Source organism: Pomacea canaliculata, linkage group LG10 (assembly GCF_003073045.1).
Source record: "Pomacea canaliculata isolate SZHN2017 linkage group LG10, ASM307304v1, whole genome shotgun sequence".
Lineage (NCBI taxonomy): Eukaryota > Metazoa > Mollusca > Gastropoda > Architaenioglossa > Ampullariidae > Pomacea > Pomacea canaliculata.
In genome coordinates, this window is record NC_037599.1 from 22,071,906 (window position 1) to 22,085,596 (window position 13,691).

Sequence of the window (13,691 nt, forward strand, 5' to 3'; positions counted from 1 at the left end):
GATATGCTTGGACTGTGACTTCCTTTCACATTTTATTTATTTGACAAAATCAAGCTCCCTCGATCAGCAGATATCACGGGAGAACAGGGTGGGTAAGAAATTATACAACAGCCAACAAACAAACTGAACAAACTGTCGATGTGAGCCGCTAATCACACTCGGGTACTTGATGAGGCCAACATCTACCCGTATTATGCAGGTTGTGCTTTAACTTGTGATGAAGCTCAGATTGCAGGTGCAGCTCAGGTTGCAGGAGGCTGGGGTGGAGGGTCTGGGGTGGAGGACTCAGCAGTGAACAGACTGCATTGTGGGTATTGTTAGCCTGATAAGCCGCGCGCACATTCGACACCCGGCAAAGCACAGTGTAATTATCATTCTGTGTTCTTGTCCCTCCGCCTTTGATCTTTCGCCGCTCTTTACCTCACTACTTTTCTCCGCTGGGAGGCGCTCCGTGTAACGGGCTTACGCTAGCTTAGGTGGCAAGAAAATGGATTGCAAAGACATGTACCTTGTCCTAGCTGGCCGCGACATTTTCACATATACCCCAAGCATTGTCCCCAAGCCTACTTCTCTCCTGTTCCCCAACCACAACCCATCATTTCTAGCTCTGGAGGCAAGGAAATGCACGCAGAAGGGAAATGGAGAAGTCGGGGGAGGGGAGAGGTTGAAAGGGAGATGTGAGTATAATGGTGGAAAGAGAGAGTGAATAAATTGTGGACGCCTGTGGAGAAATGCAAAAAGCCTTTCTCTTGGAGGAATGGAGGCTGTGGAGGGCAATCAAGTTGTGGCACGTAGCTCGCAGCACGGGCGATACCCGGTCTGTCGGATACAGAGTTCAGTCGGGTACATTACACAGTAGATCGAAACGAATGAATGCCACTTTATGAGTTGAAGGTTTTATATAGTAAGACTTATTTTTCTCTCACTGTGTTTGTATACAATTAGTCTTTGTTGTAGTCCATGATTCGCGCCTGTGAGTGTGAGTGAGAGACTGTGTGTGTGTGGATGAATACAGACCATGAGGTATGTGGTACTGAAAGATAATGTCATCGATGACTACAGACGAGATTTGACGATGAGTTACCATAATTAATTCCTACCTACACACACACACTATTCTAGACTAAGAATGCAGACAGAGAAGACACCATCTCCGCTCCTGATGATGTCAGCAAGAGAGTTTAATGCCCCTCCATTTGTTTTTTGTTTGTTTATTTTTTCTGTGAGGCTGGTGCATTCCGAATATATATATCTTCTAAATTTGGTTGGCCAGACTCATGCCTGTTTTCTCTCAGAACAAACTCAAAGGGGAAGCTTCGTGATGTCTCATGATGCTTTAGCAGTCAGTGTGGCAGTGTTTGAGGAAATGTTTTGTTGTTGTTGACTTTGTTTGAAGTCCAAGGTACCACTCTGCCGCCTGCTGGTAGTTTCTCGTAGGTTGTTCTGTAGTACAACTCCGTGGTGGTGTTCTGTAAAAATACCTGCAGGCGTATGTGGAGGTCTGGTGGATACAGTCCAGCAAAGCACCATTAAGATAAGACCTGCCTGTGTAGGAAGTACTTATCGAAGTTGGTTGCTGGGTTGCTGGATGGAGGTACACCTGACTGCCATCTTGCTGAACACCTGTGTGTGCTGCTTACAACTACAGCAAGCCGCCTTCTGAATCACCGTTTTAAAGCATTGGAAAAATTCTATTTTATGAAAGGACATGTTTGAGAAAAACCTACATGTGAATGATGTCATGTGATATAAATAGAAGCAGTGTGAGTTGTGGGGCCAGCTGCACAACACAGTTCTAACTTTTAAACATTTTAGGCTTTAAGTCTGTTTAGAAGTTCTCAAATAAGAAAACTATTTAAACCAGACTATCATCCCCGCCAAAGTTTTTTGGTATTTGCTTGTTCAACGCATCTGATGGCATAGAAGCGATTTTTGAAGTTTATAAAACTGATTTTTTAGAACAGCTTAAGGTTTTAAAAATATATTGTGCAACTACCCCAAAGTGGTGGATAGGGGGAGATGGAAGCAATGGTAATTTACAATCTGTGTTCTACATTTTATTTGGTAATTTACGAACTAGCTGTGTGCTGCTCACATTAAACTACAAATAGTCTGCTCACTAGCTTCTCATTGTATGTCAACAAAGAAGTAGAAACCGATCGAAGCACGTACTGACCGATAAATGGACAGACGGACAAACAGCTTTGCCGACTTTAACTATGAAGCCAACCATTGGACAATTGTTGGGGTAGCAGCAAGAAACAGAACTAACCATAAAGTGTTTCGTCATATTGTTTGCTTTAAACACATTAACGAGCATTTATCATACTTCTTTCTTGTCCTTTTGTCACAGCCAGCCAAACTGAATTCTTTCCTGTGGACCATCAAGCGCAACCCGCCATCTTACCTCTTCGGCACGATCCACGTGCCCTACACGCAGGTGTGGGACTTCATCCCCAACAACACCAAGTCGGCCTTCGAGCAAACAGACTACGTGTTCTTCGAGCTGGACCTCACCGACCCCTACACCCTGTCGGCACTGGCCAGCTGCCAGCTGCTGCCGCAGGGCGAAAACCTGGCCAACGTGCTGCCCGAGGGCCTGTACACGCGCCTGAAGCGCCACCTGGAGTACGTGCGGGACATGATGCCCGGATGGATGACCCGCGACCAGCGCGACAAGGGGCTGTACGCCGACTACCTCTTCAACGCCATTCGCCGGCAACTGGGAGCGGAAGCGGCCGGTGTGGGTCATGCTGATGGTCAACACCCTGACGGAGGGCGATGTTCGGTCCCGCGGCATCCCGGTCCTGGACCTTCACCTGGCGCAGGAGGCTGAGCGCCTCGGCAAGCTGACGGGGGCCGTGGAGCGCGTGGAGGAGCAGTGTCTGCCGCTTAACGACCTCAACTTCTCGCAGGTAGGTAGACTCTTTGCGTGTGTGATAGAGAGAAAGAATTCCAAGAGAACGGAACAAATTTCTTTCCCTCGCAAGTACTTGTGCAAACGCGTCAAAGTTTACGAATGAATATAAAAATCGAAAAAAGTAGTAACTTCAATAATCACGCTTACAAATGTCACGTGACTTAGGAACAAGGTTGAGAGGGTAAGGTGCATGAAGGCTTTGCCTTGACCTGTGACCTTTTCGTGGTAATTTCCCGTTTCCTTTTCAATAATAATTAACCTGAGTCATCTGTCTTTAGTTTTGCTGACCCAGTGACACCCACAGTCTCCGACTATTTCCCGTGTCACTGCGGTGTTTAGTGTCAGTGTCACTGGCACTAACGTCCGATGCCATGCCGGGAATGGTGGTCTTGAGGACGAGGGGAAACGTCGGGTCAGACGCCCTCTTCCGGTTCAATTCCCGAAATGACCTCTCGCAGGTAGGAAAGTGATCTTATAGCGCGTTTTGGGCTCGAACCCGGGCAAGAGCGAGTTATTCTAGGTCCTGATGGTGACCTCCTCCCCCGCCATCCTCCCTCGCCTGGAATCTACGATTGTTTCTCGTTTGTTTAGTTTGAAGAACAGCGCGCAATCAGAGGTGGGGTGCTTCCAAACCCGCTGTTTCCTCCACCTCCCAAAGTAAAGAGCGAGAGTGGCATTTGTTGATTATGTCGTCAGGCGGGACGTCTGGACGGTCGGAGATGTGCTCGCGAGACAAGTGGCTCCCCTAAGGGGAATTGTACTTGGCATCGTTTCCTTTTATGAAACGGCGCGAACCGTGGGGCACGGCCATTACCGCGGATAATGAAAACGGACACGCGGCGGGCCTGAGTTCGCTTCATCTGTCTTTCCCAACCTGTGTTAATTGGGTTGTCAATCCTGCCGCTGAACTTCTAGCTACTCGTCCTATCTCACCCTAGTCTTCCCCCGGAGTAGCATTCTGCAGCCTCTCCTTGGCCGGCAAGACCTTGTTAAAAGTTACTGGTGCTTCTTGGCTCGTGCAGGGAGGATAAGTACAAGTCCTTTGGCACTGACACGGAAACGGACAAATTTTGTCTGTCGCTCCAAGAATGGTGGAAGAGTTGGATTTATACACCATTCCTAAGTGTGAACGTGTTTTACTTTCTCTTTGCGTTTTCTGTATGTGTGTGAGAGAGAGAGATGAAGGGAAGGCGAAAGAAAATCAACAAGTAAACAATTATCTTTGAGAGATTACTCTTACGACCGTTTAATCTCCCGTTGTTTTATTTCCCGACTTGCATTGTGCAGTCAAAACCTTGTGTTTAGCCTGTGATAAACAGTTTTAAGACGAAATGTAAGAATTCAATAATCACATTCGGTCCATTTGACTTAAATTAGAAATGAGGACTTCACTTGTTCACTGTAAGTGAGTAAAATTATCGTGGTGCAGAAAGTTTTTGTTAAAAATGCAGCAGACATATTTGTTATTTATTCTTCAGACACTGCATGTTCGAGATCATAAAAAGTAAATGACAACAAACGAATAATAACACATCTTTAATAACACATCTTTAATGATTATCAACTTGGTCAGTAATTATCCAGAAGCATTGTCAATGTCTGGGACTGTAGGTGGACAAGGTTCAAGGTGGCTGAAAGGGAGGGGGACAGGATGTCCTGCCATCCTTTTGTCATCATTCACGATGATATAAAACTGTCATCTGCGGGCACCCAGACTACATGAGTCAGGAAAGGGAACAATTCTGGCGAACAAACGGCTCTATTCATGTATCTTGACAGTCGCTAAGTGGTTATGTATTCAGCGACTGAATGTAGGTATAGAATTACTTAGGGCGCTGATGGCAGACCTGGCAAGCTGTTGTGGAGAGAGAGAGCACAGCTTTCTGGACCAACACAGTAAGTGAATTGGTAATATTTTTCCCACCAGAAACAAAGTCAAAGAAAGAGCATCATTCAGTCAGATGCTTGGAAAGAAAAGAAAGAAAAAATGACGAGCTGGTGTAGATATAGGACAAGCTTTCTGATTGGTCTCGAAGACATGAATGAAAGGGAGGGGGGAATATTTCCTTTAAAACGACTTTTGTGGGCGCCAGATAGTATCCCGACGATAGATGTAGTCCTGACGAACTTGTCTGTCGAGTTTCTCAGCTCGAGCCTCCCGTCTTCCATTTTCTGCTGTCGAGGGCCTGACAGGCCAGAGAAACGGAGATGGAACGGCAGGAGAGTCGTACAGGAGGAAGAATCACACGGACCGTGAGAGAACCTTCCAAAGGGGAGGAGATGGAGGACAATGTCCACTTCATCAATCTGTCACGAGTAGCGATGGTCACAGAAGCCGCTGAGCACGCGACTCGTTGTGGTCAAGTCTTATCGGTGTGATGGCGGGACAGGGTCAAAGGTGCATCCGGGTCCAGCGCGACCTCTTGACATTCGCCGTTGTTATCGGGATCAGAATCCTGACGTGGCTTAAACATGCTGGACGGCACATGAGTATCAGCTTGGTTTTTCTTGCCAACTCTATCATTCTTCTGTCTTCCTCGCGATACTCGGCGCCGTGTTCACTTGTGTCACGACTGTCATCTAATAATACGTCTTCATTATTATCATCTGTGTAAATTTTTCTTCCGATGGTCATTTCTGTTACTTTGTCTTCACGACAGTCAGTCCTCTAACTTCGTCTCCGCGATTCTCACTCCTTTAGCACTTCGTCTTGGAGATTGTCATCTTTATCACTTTGCCCGGTCATTCCTAAGCTACACTGATTGTCACCTCTACCACACTTTGTCTTCGCGATTGTCATCTACTGTAATTTCTCTTCGCGGTTGTCAGACCTGTAATGTATTGTCTCCATGATGATAATTTGTCTGCGCGAACGGAAGCTGTTACTTTGTCTTCATGATTTGTTCATTTTCCTCACAAACGATCACTTCCAAGATGTGGACACTGTGTTGTACCATTCCACCCGGCATCATGCTGTCTGCGTCTGTCATCAACAGACCCATCGGTGTATATTGTTCTCGCCGCAGGGTTCGTGTCCACGTCTTGGCTGTTCGTTATTTCTAAGCTAAGATTCCTTATTCACTTGACATCCTCAATGTTCTTTAAGTTTTACTTAGCAGCCACACTTACTGGTTTGCGAAGCGAATTCAGGCACGTCTACCCGGTTTCCCATGTGACTGGTGAAGGTTCTCTTGTAACGGGTAGGAACCCAAAGCCTTTCTCTTGAAGCAGAACTTACTGCAAAGTCCAGGTTCCTAGTGTCCTATGACAACCATACAAAGCCATTGTTTTATGTTCTCTGTACGAGATGCCCAGCAACCCTCTCAGACACTTGTTGTCCAATCCTTTGATTCTCCTCTCCGTCTCGGCAAGAGATGTCGACCTTTTGAAATCCGTAAAGCAGGTTCGGTACCACGAGGGACTTGTACACATTGTACTCTGTATCCAACATGGCTGCAGGCGTTTGAAGGAGATGGATAAGAAGTGAACTCTGTGTGTGTGTTACAGAGTGGCTCATCAGCTCTTGCCGAGCTGGCGGCGTGGTATCTGTATTCTCGTCTGCATCTGTCGGCGCCTGCAGCGATGATTTACGATAGGGATGCCCGGGGTCAGGGAGTTCGTGATGCTGTGCACGCTGCGACAGCCAGGTGCCAAGGGGCAGCAGCAGCGCTGACCTCCCTCGCCTACACCTCGTCGTCTCTCCCCACGTGACTATCAGTTCGATGATTCCTGGCAACGTATGAGCTCAGGTGTTGCGAGGTGTTAACTTTTGACAGGTGAACCACTCACGGGTTGCACCCTCCCCTCGACCTCGCCCACCCTACCCACGTCACTAGCGATACCCGGTATCGACGATAAGCAAGCAGACGAGTTTCCAGACGCAAGTGACGGAGTGTGGGGGTAGCTCGCTGGGAAGGGGAGCAGGGTGGAAGTTGGGGTGGGGGAGGGAGTGTTTGAGGTTAAGTGGGAGGGAAAATGTTTGCTGGCTTCGTGTACAGGACAAACAGTCGACGGGGCAACGGAGCCGGCCCCGGAGGTCAGGTGCTCGACTGGGGAGGAAGGAGAGAAGGATGTGATGGCGGGGCTGAGCCTCTTGGGACTCGCTTGGCTCTGCTTCCTGCACCGCCTGGCTTTTGATGTTTGCAATAGCCATTTGGACAGGTCACACCTCCTTTGCTGATCGTCATTTATTTGATTGTTGTTTGTACTTCTACTCTTCTCCACCTCTTCTGATTCTTTTCTCCTGCTGCTGTTGTGTCCTGTTCTTCAGATGGGGTTAACAAGTAGATCCTCAAACTCCTTTTGTAGGAATAGTTGTAAGTTTTAGACACTTAGATGATGTTTCGAGTTCCCTGGTGGGAGAAGAGAGTTCGAGGTATACATAGGGGACGGGAAATGGTGTTGGTCAGACCCTAGCATGAAATGTAAAACAAGTTTAATATCTTCCCATGGCAACACCATACTTGTACTGTCGCACTAGACAGGAGTATGTGACAGTTTGTTTTGTCAGCCAGTGACAAGTTTAAATTAATGGTGTAAGTGGCAGTGGGTAGAAAATTGTTTGCGGGGGTGTGTTTTTCTTGTTCAGAAGACCGATCGCCAAACGAGTCTCTGACAACATCGGGTTTAAGTTGTGACAGAAACACCCGGAATAGTTTGTTATCTTTTGCCTCCGGTCGTCCCCATCCTCCAATCACCTCCCGACTGCTACCTACAGCAAGCCGAGGATAAACAGTTTAGCAAAAGGACTAACAGATCGCAGATAAGAGGCGGCGACAAATTGAAAATGACTGAAGGTATTAAAATGGGAGGGTAGATGGGGGAGGCAGAAGAGGGGTGGGTAAGGGTGAAAGAAATGTAAGGACAGAACCAGTTCTCCGACTTTTCTCAGGTCTTCCGGAAGCGCGCGATGAAATCGGGGACCTTATACTATAAAATACGATAAAAGAAGGAAGAAAATTCGGAGGGTAGCAGACAGACAGACAGACAGACTTAACCTGTGAGAAAAAGACAAGTAAACAGCAACATAGAGCTCGACATAACACACTCGGCTAATACTCGTGGCCAGGTAAATACCGCATCGTGAGGTGAAGGAAGGTGATATCAGACAGAAGCAGGTGAAATGTAAAAATACAAAGGAATGTGATGGTTGATAGCCCACAAAACTGTATAATTTGTAAGGCATCCAGGGTACTCGTATCATAGACCAGAAACACCAGTAATTAAACTAAATGCAATACTGGGGTTGAGAGAACATATCACCTGATGTTTGCACTGATCGGAGGCTGCACCAGGTGAGCCACTCACACCTCAGAGCACCAGTCGTTAGCTTCAGTACAACCTGCAAGAAATAGTTTGTGCATTCCTTCTGCAACACCTTGATTTTTTTTTTTTGGATGTGCACACTCTCAGTAGCATAGATGAGTATTGATGTTGTTATTGTTTGTAAGTACACAATTGTTTATAGTAAGTACATGCGTGTTTGTAAGTGCACGGACCGCTGTTCAGATATACTTGGGGCTGCGCCATGATCAATGGAGAAAGAGAAGAAAAAAAAATGGAATGGAGGAAACTACAAAAATGAAATAGATAATGAACAGTAATCTCACACTAACTCCACATGCTCGCTCACGACTGTTCATAGTAAACACATGAATGGTGTTCACACACAGTTCGCCAGTCCTCATTCCACGAGCGTTCATGTGTCAGGACACCAGTGTTCACACACACACACATGTAGACAAGTGTTCATAAAAGTGTGGATATAAAGTGTTCATGCTAAATACACGACTGTTCATGTTCGACGGTTCCACCCTATCAGCGGATATTACTGTGAACCTGAGTCTCGCGCAGTTAACCTCTGACCTCATCTAAAACCTCACACCCTTGGTGACCAAACGGTGATGCAACAGGTTGGTCTGGTTTCCCTACTCCATATTCCTCGTTACAGGAGAAAGATAAAATAATGCAGCCTTCCTGAGAGAGATAATGACTGTCGGAGCATTTCGCCTCAATGGTAAAGGGCTTACTGGAAAGAGTCGGGTGGGGATGAGTGGGTGGAAGGGTAGGAATCCCAACAGCAAGAAGTCTGAACGCCCTCCGGTGAAGATTTTCGCCCAGACGGTGGTTGTTTACGACTGAATGTATCTTCCACAAACATTCTTGCCATGTCAACAGGGTAGAGATAATGGAATCCCAGCCAACCCAAGCTTGCTGCTCTCAGCTATCACATGGGATTATCGGCAATGGGTAATTATGCTCAGAGCCTGTTGTAGCTCACCTGTGCGAGTGTGTGTGTGTGATGTCTGGAATGCTGCTGTGCCGTCTGCGGGACGATAAGCTGTCTTCAGAAGGTTTGCCTCTCGCCATCACTGGCTTCTCACCTGTTCCTAAAAAGCTTGTCTCGAACACCGAGCCTTGGCGGAACCCTGGTTGAAGCTCAAGTAGTTTCGTTTGTTTAGAAACATTTGGATGTAAACGAGAAAGCGGATGGGTACTGATGAATGGGCTGACTAGCATGAAATCACGAGAAGAAAAAGAGTGAAGGAAAAAAAAGCCAACAACGCTGTAGCTATTAAAGAGGCACGAAAGTACCCTGAGGTTATTTTACACCCGACTCCCAGGATCCACCCGAGTACGACGACGATCCCCAACCAGTATGGCGTGTAATCTCTGTTGTTTGTGGGCAGAGAAAAATAGCGATGATAAGTTCGATGGCAAAGGGTGGCAACCCCGCAAATCCACGGTGACCTCCCCTTGACGTCAAGAGTAGCTTCACCACAAACCCTGATGGTCTTGTGTATGCTGCTACCTCGACTTTATTTTTCTCCCACCTGGCTTGATCTACCTTCTTCTCGCTTTCTAAATTCATTCATTTTATTCTAAAATTAGAAATATTTCTAACCTTTACCAACTTGAATTGTTGGAACATTTAAGTGTTCTACATAAGTATTACTTTTTGTTACAATATCTTTCGTTAACTAAAAATTAATTTGTCGATTATCTCCAGTTAGCTTTCTTTTTGCCTACCCATCATGTCCCCCTTTTCTCTCTCTCTCTGTTTTTTTATGATGACTGTCCCATGGTGAATCAAAATAAAATCCATACTTTAATGTTTATCCTTCACTTCTCTCCTTTCAACGTCGCTGGCATTCGTCCCTCGTTAATGCTGAACCTTCCAGAACATTTTTACGAAAACATTTTTAGTGCAAATTATTCATCATTTAGTCATGAACGTGTCACATGTTTAAGGAAGACGATGTAATAATGTGTGGCTGTCAGCCTTTCATCCACCCGAACATCACCGTATTTTCTTGCTGTAATTTTGTCGCAGACACCATTAGCTTTGGACAGTCACGTGACATTTCAGGGGATCGTACCTCGAAGAGGTGGCGGCTTTCCACGTGAAATTCTGACTACTTAGGGTATCACAGATAATTACTAATAGAGAATTAATATAAAATATCCCTACTTGCTGGTCTTTGGCAACACTCAACGTGGATGACTCTTGGCTGGGCGCCACGCCATTCCAGAGAGAGGGCGCCACGTTGGACTCTCTATGAACCGCAATGGCGCAGGTCAGTCTATAAATATTTTGAGAAGTTCTACGAATGTCTGCTTTCGTGACCGAAGTCGTGATCAGATATAAACAAGAGAATAATAAGATTTCGGGAGAAAGAGCAATCTCTAAGGTGGGTGTGTGGGTGAACTGTGTGGCGGCTGGTGCTTGTCCATCAACGGCGGGTCTGAAGCTATCGGTGGATGATGGCCAAAACAACAGAATGGAATCGGCGGAACAGCTGCAATAAAGATTGCTTTTAATCGCCGGCTGGAGGGCGCGAGGCCAGGGATCCAGCGGGTGGGATGGGTACCTGGTTGCGCGGGGATACAGCACTGCGAGACGAGAGACAAGCGGCGGGGGAGTGGTGATGGGAGAGAGGAGGGGGAGAGGCTGGGGAGAATTTTCCTTCCGGTCTTCAAAAAAAAGGATGATGTCATGCCGGAAGTAAGGCGAGTTGGTAGGAAGGGGATACGCAAGATGTGTGTGTTTACATTACCCGGGGTACCCAGCTTCGTCAATTTTCATTTCTGTCTTAATTCTCCAAGTGATTTTATTTTCTTCTTTCGATCTGTTGAGTTATTTGAGTCAAGCCTTTTGCAGAGCGGGAGAGAGAGACAGGCATCTCCACCTTACATGTTGTTGTGTGAGTGGGTCTTTATTTACTTTATTTACTAAGGCACATCACTCACAAACTACCCCCTCCACCACCACAATACAACCTTTCGTACTTACGGCAAGTACGAATATTTTTTGTTTATTTTTACTCGCCTTTCCTGTGTCACAAAGCACGATAGCTACTTGACAAATGTCGTGTTACTTTAAAAAGCTTATTCTTATCCTCTTGACCCTTGGTCACTCTTAACAGCCCTCTCCACACCTCCCTGGCAACCATTAAACTCACCGTCGTGGAGAAAAGATTTATCCTCACAGGACTGACGGGTGGTTGCTAGGGCGACGGTGCGGCCAATGGCGGGGCTCGCCTCCAGACACCCGACAGGTGGAAGACAGGTGGACTCGCTCTGCTCACCTCAGACATGTCTGCGAGGGGGAGGTGATTTATGTCTGGCATCCGCCAACGGACGGAGCCGTTGACCATTATCACTGCCAAACTGTTAGAGCAGATTGAGGGCAGGGGTAGCTGGGGTAGCAGCGGTGGGTGGTAGAGGCAACCCCGGTGATAAGAAGCTATTTATTTGGCTTCTAACATTAACTGCTGGCATCCTGCTGACCGTTAGATCAGATGGCTCGACAGTAAATTAACGGGTTTTTTTAACTTAGCTGACATGTTAGTCGACTGCGATTCTCCCAGCAAAGATGAAAAGAAATTCAATTATTTTCAGCAAGGGAGTGAGACCGGAAGAAGGAATGTCTGTTACATATATATACACACACAACATTGAGAGTTTCGATGACTTGAATGGTTGTTGTTGATTTTGGGATTTTGTACATCAAACTAGTCTTTGCTGACAGGTATCAACAGGTGAAGTCTGGTCGTTACCTACAGCTTACCTGTGCGCCGTTACGTTCGTTACCTCACACCAAAGAATGGCGCACCTTCGTCCTGTCTCTATCGCGTGCATCTTCAGTTCAGAGGAATTAAACCATAACAAGCTGCATCCAACAAGGTGCACATGAAAGAAATGTTATCGTCTTTCTCGTAAAGAGGTGCATCAACTGGCGACAGCGAGGCAGAGGAACTATCAGATGAGTTGAGGCGGGCAATACCTCAAAGCATCATCTCTGTGGGGGGTCGTGATGATGATGATGATAATGATAATGATGACTAAAAGTTATACAGCACCAGAGCAGGCCTCAAAGCATATACCTACAATATTTAACATACAGCATGCGCACAACTTTTTCAGGCAAACATCAAATGTACTTTCGTACATCAACATGTACAGAACTCTGTGTGGCTCTCTCTCTCACGAGACGATTGTGTAGTGGGCAGGACGGTGTATAGGACCGAATGTTGTTTAGCTCTGGACCTGTGTCCTGTTTACAGCAATGGCCTGGGAGGAAATGAGATAGTTAAAGTGGGTACCTCGAGTGGGTAAACACCCGCACAGCCACTAATTACCGACACGTAACGGGAACAACGCGGCGCGGAGGAGACCAACCCGAGAACGAGTTTCAGGACCTGGTCCTGTCTTCTCCACAACTACTGAGTCGGATTTTTTTTTTTTTTATTCTACGGACCCGAAAAAATTTATAAAAGCAGATCATGATTCCGTTCTATTTTTGTCCCTTGTAAGAAGTGTTAGCTACACTCCTTTCTTGTCTTCTTTTTCTTTCTTTTTTCGTTCATTTTATTCCTGGTACATAGGTCCACCAGTCCTCATAGATTTTGTGTGGTGGATATTGAGGGAACGCTTCTGGTCCCGCAAAGCGTCCGTGTATACTGGATTCCTCTTGGTCTGTTGGTTTTGGTTAATGTGGGTGACGTTCGTTGACAAGCTTCTGGGACAAGAGTTGTTTACATGTCACTGAAATATATCCTATGAGATCACGATTACAGAAAAACAGAAAGTCGGGAAAGAACGAGTCAGCTATTAACCAGCAGCTGTTGCTGTATATAAAATTGTGGAATCGAGTGTGAAGGCAAAAATGATGTTGATAATAGTTATTGTGGCGATGACTTTGGCTGTTGAGGAGGTACAAGTCCTGCCAAGTGACCTGCAGAGGTCACAGAAGAACATAGAGAACCTTCAGTCTCGTTGACAAGGAGTGTGTAGCTAATAATGTGCAGGTGGGCTTCATAAACATTTATAGCAAAAAGTAGAATTATTTAAACAATTAAGCTTTGCTTTGATCGTGCTGGCTTTTATCTTGGATCGAAATTAAGTTACAGACTACATTTTTCTCCTCTACTTTTTTTTTAACTATGTGAATCCAATCTTGTAGAGGCCAGGTAGAAGTATTTTATTAACATGCTTTCTTAAGGTTATTTTATTGTTTCTAACAAAAAGAAGACATTGCGATGATCTTTGTTGCTTTTGACCTCTACCTCACCCTCTCTTCCTTCCAAGCTCGAAGGGAAGGTAAAGTTTGCTTTCTGAAAGTAATTTTTCACGCTTTCTCAAAGTAATTCGAATCGTGTCAACACCACTGATGAAGAAAGTCTGGTGGAAGAGTAGATGGCTTCAGACCAGACAGGAGCACAGATGACAGATCTTCATCTGCAGCATCCTAACAGAGAAACTTGTCTAG

General features: G+C 46.0%; 1 protein-coding gene across 1 annotated transcript in view; it reads left to right on the forward strand.

Annotated features, from left to right (window-relative positions):
• Positions 1-13,691, forward strand: part of LOC112573478 (metalloprotease TIKI1-like) — a 48,062-nt gene that overhangs the window by 19,397 nt on the left and 14,974 nt on the right. Inside the window, 2 exon segments of the mRNA XM_025253897.1 lie at positions 2,354-2,713; positions 2,715-2,915. Of these exon segments, the coding sequence (XP_025109682.1) occupies positions 2,354-2,713; positions 2,715-2,915 (561 nt within the window).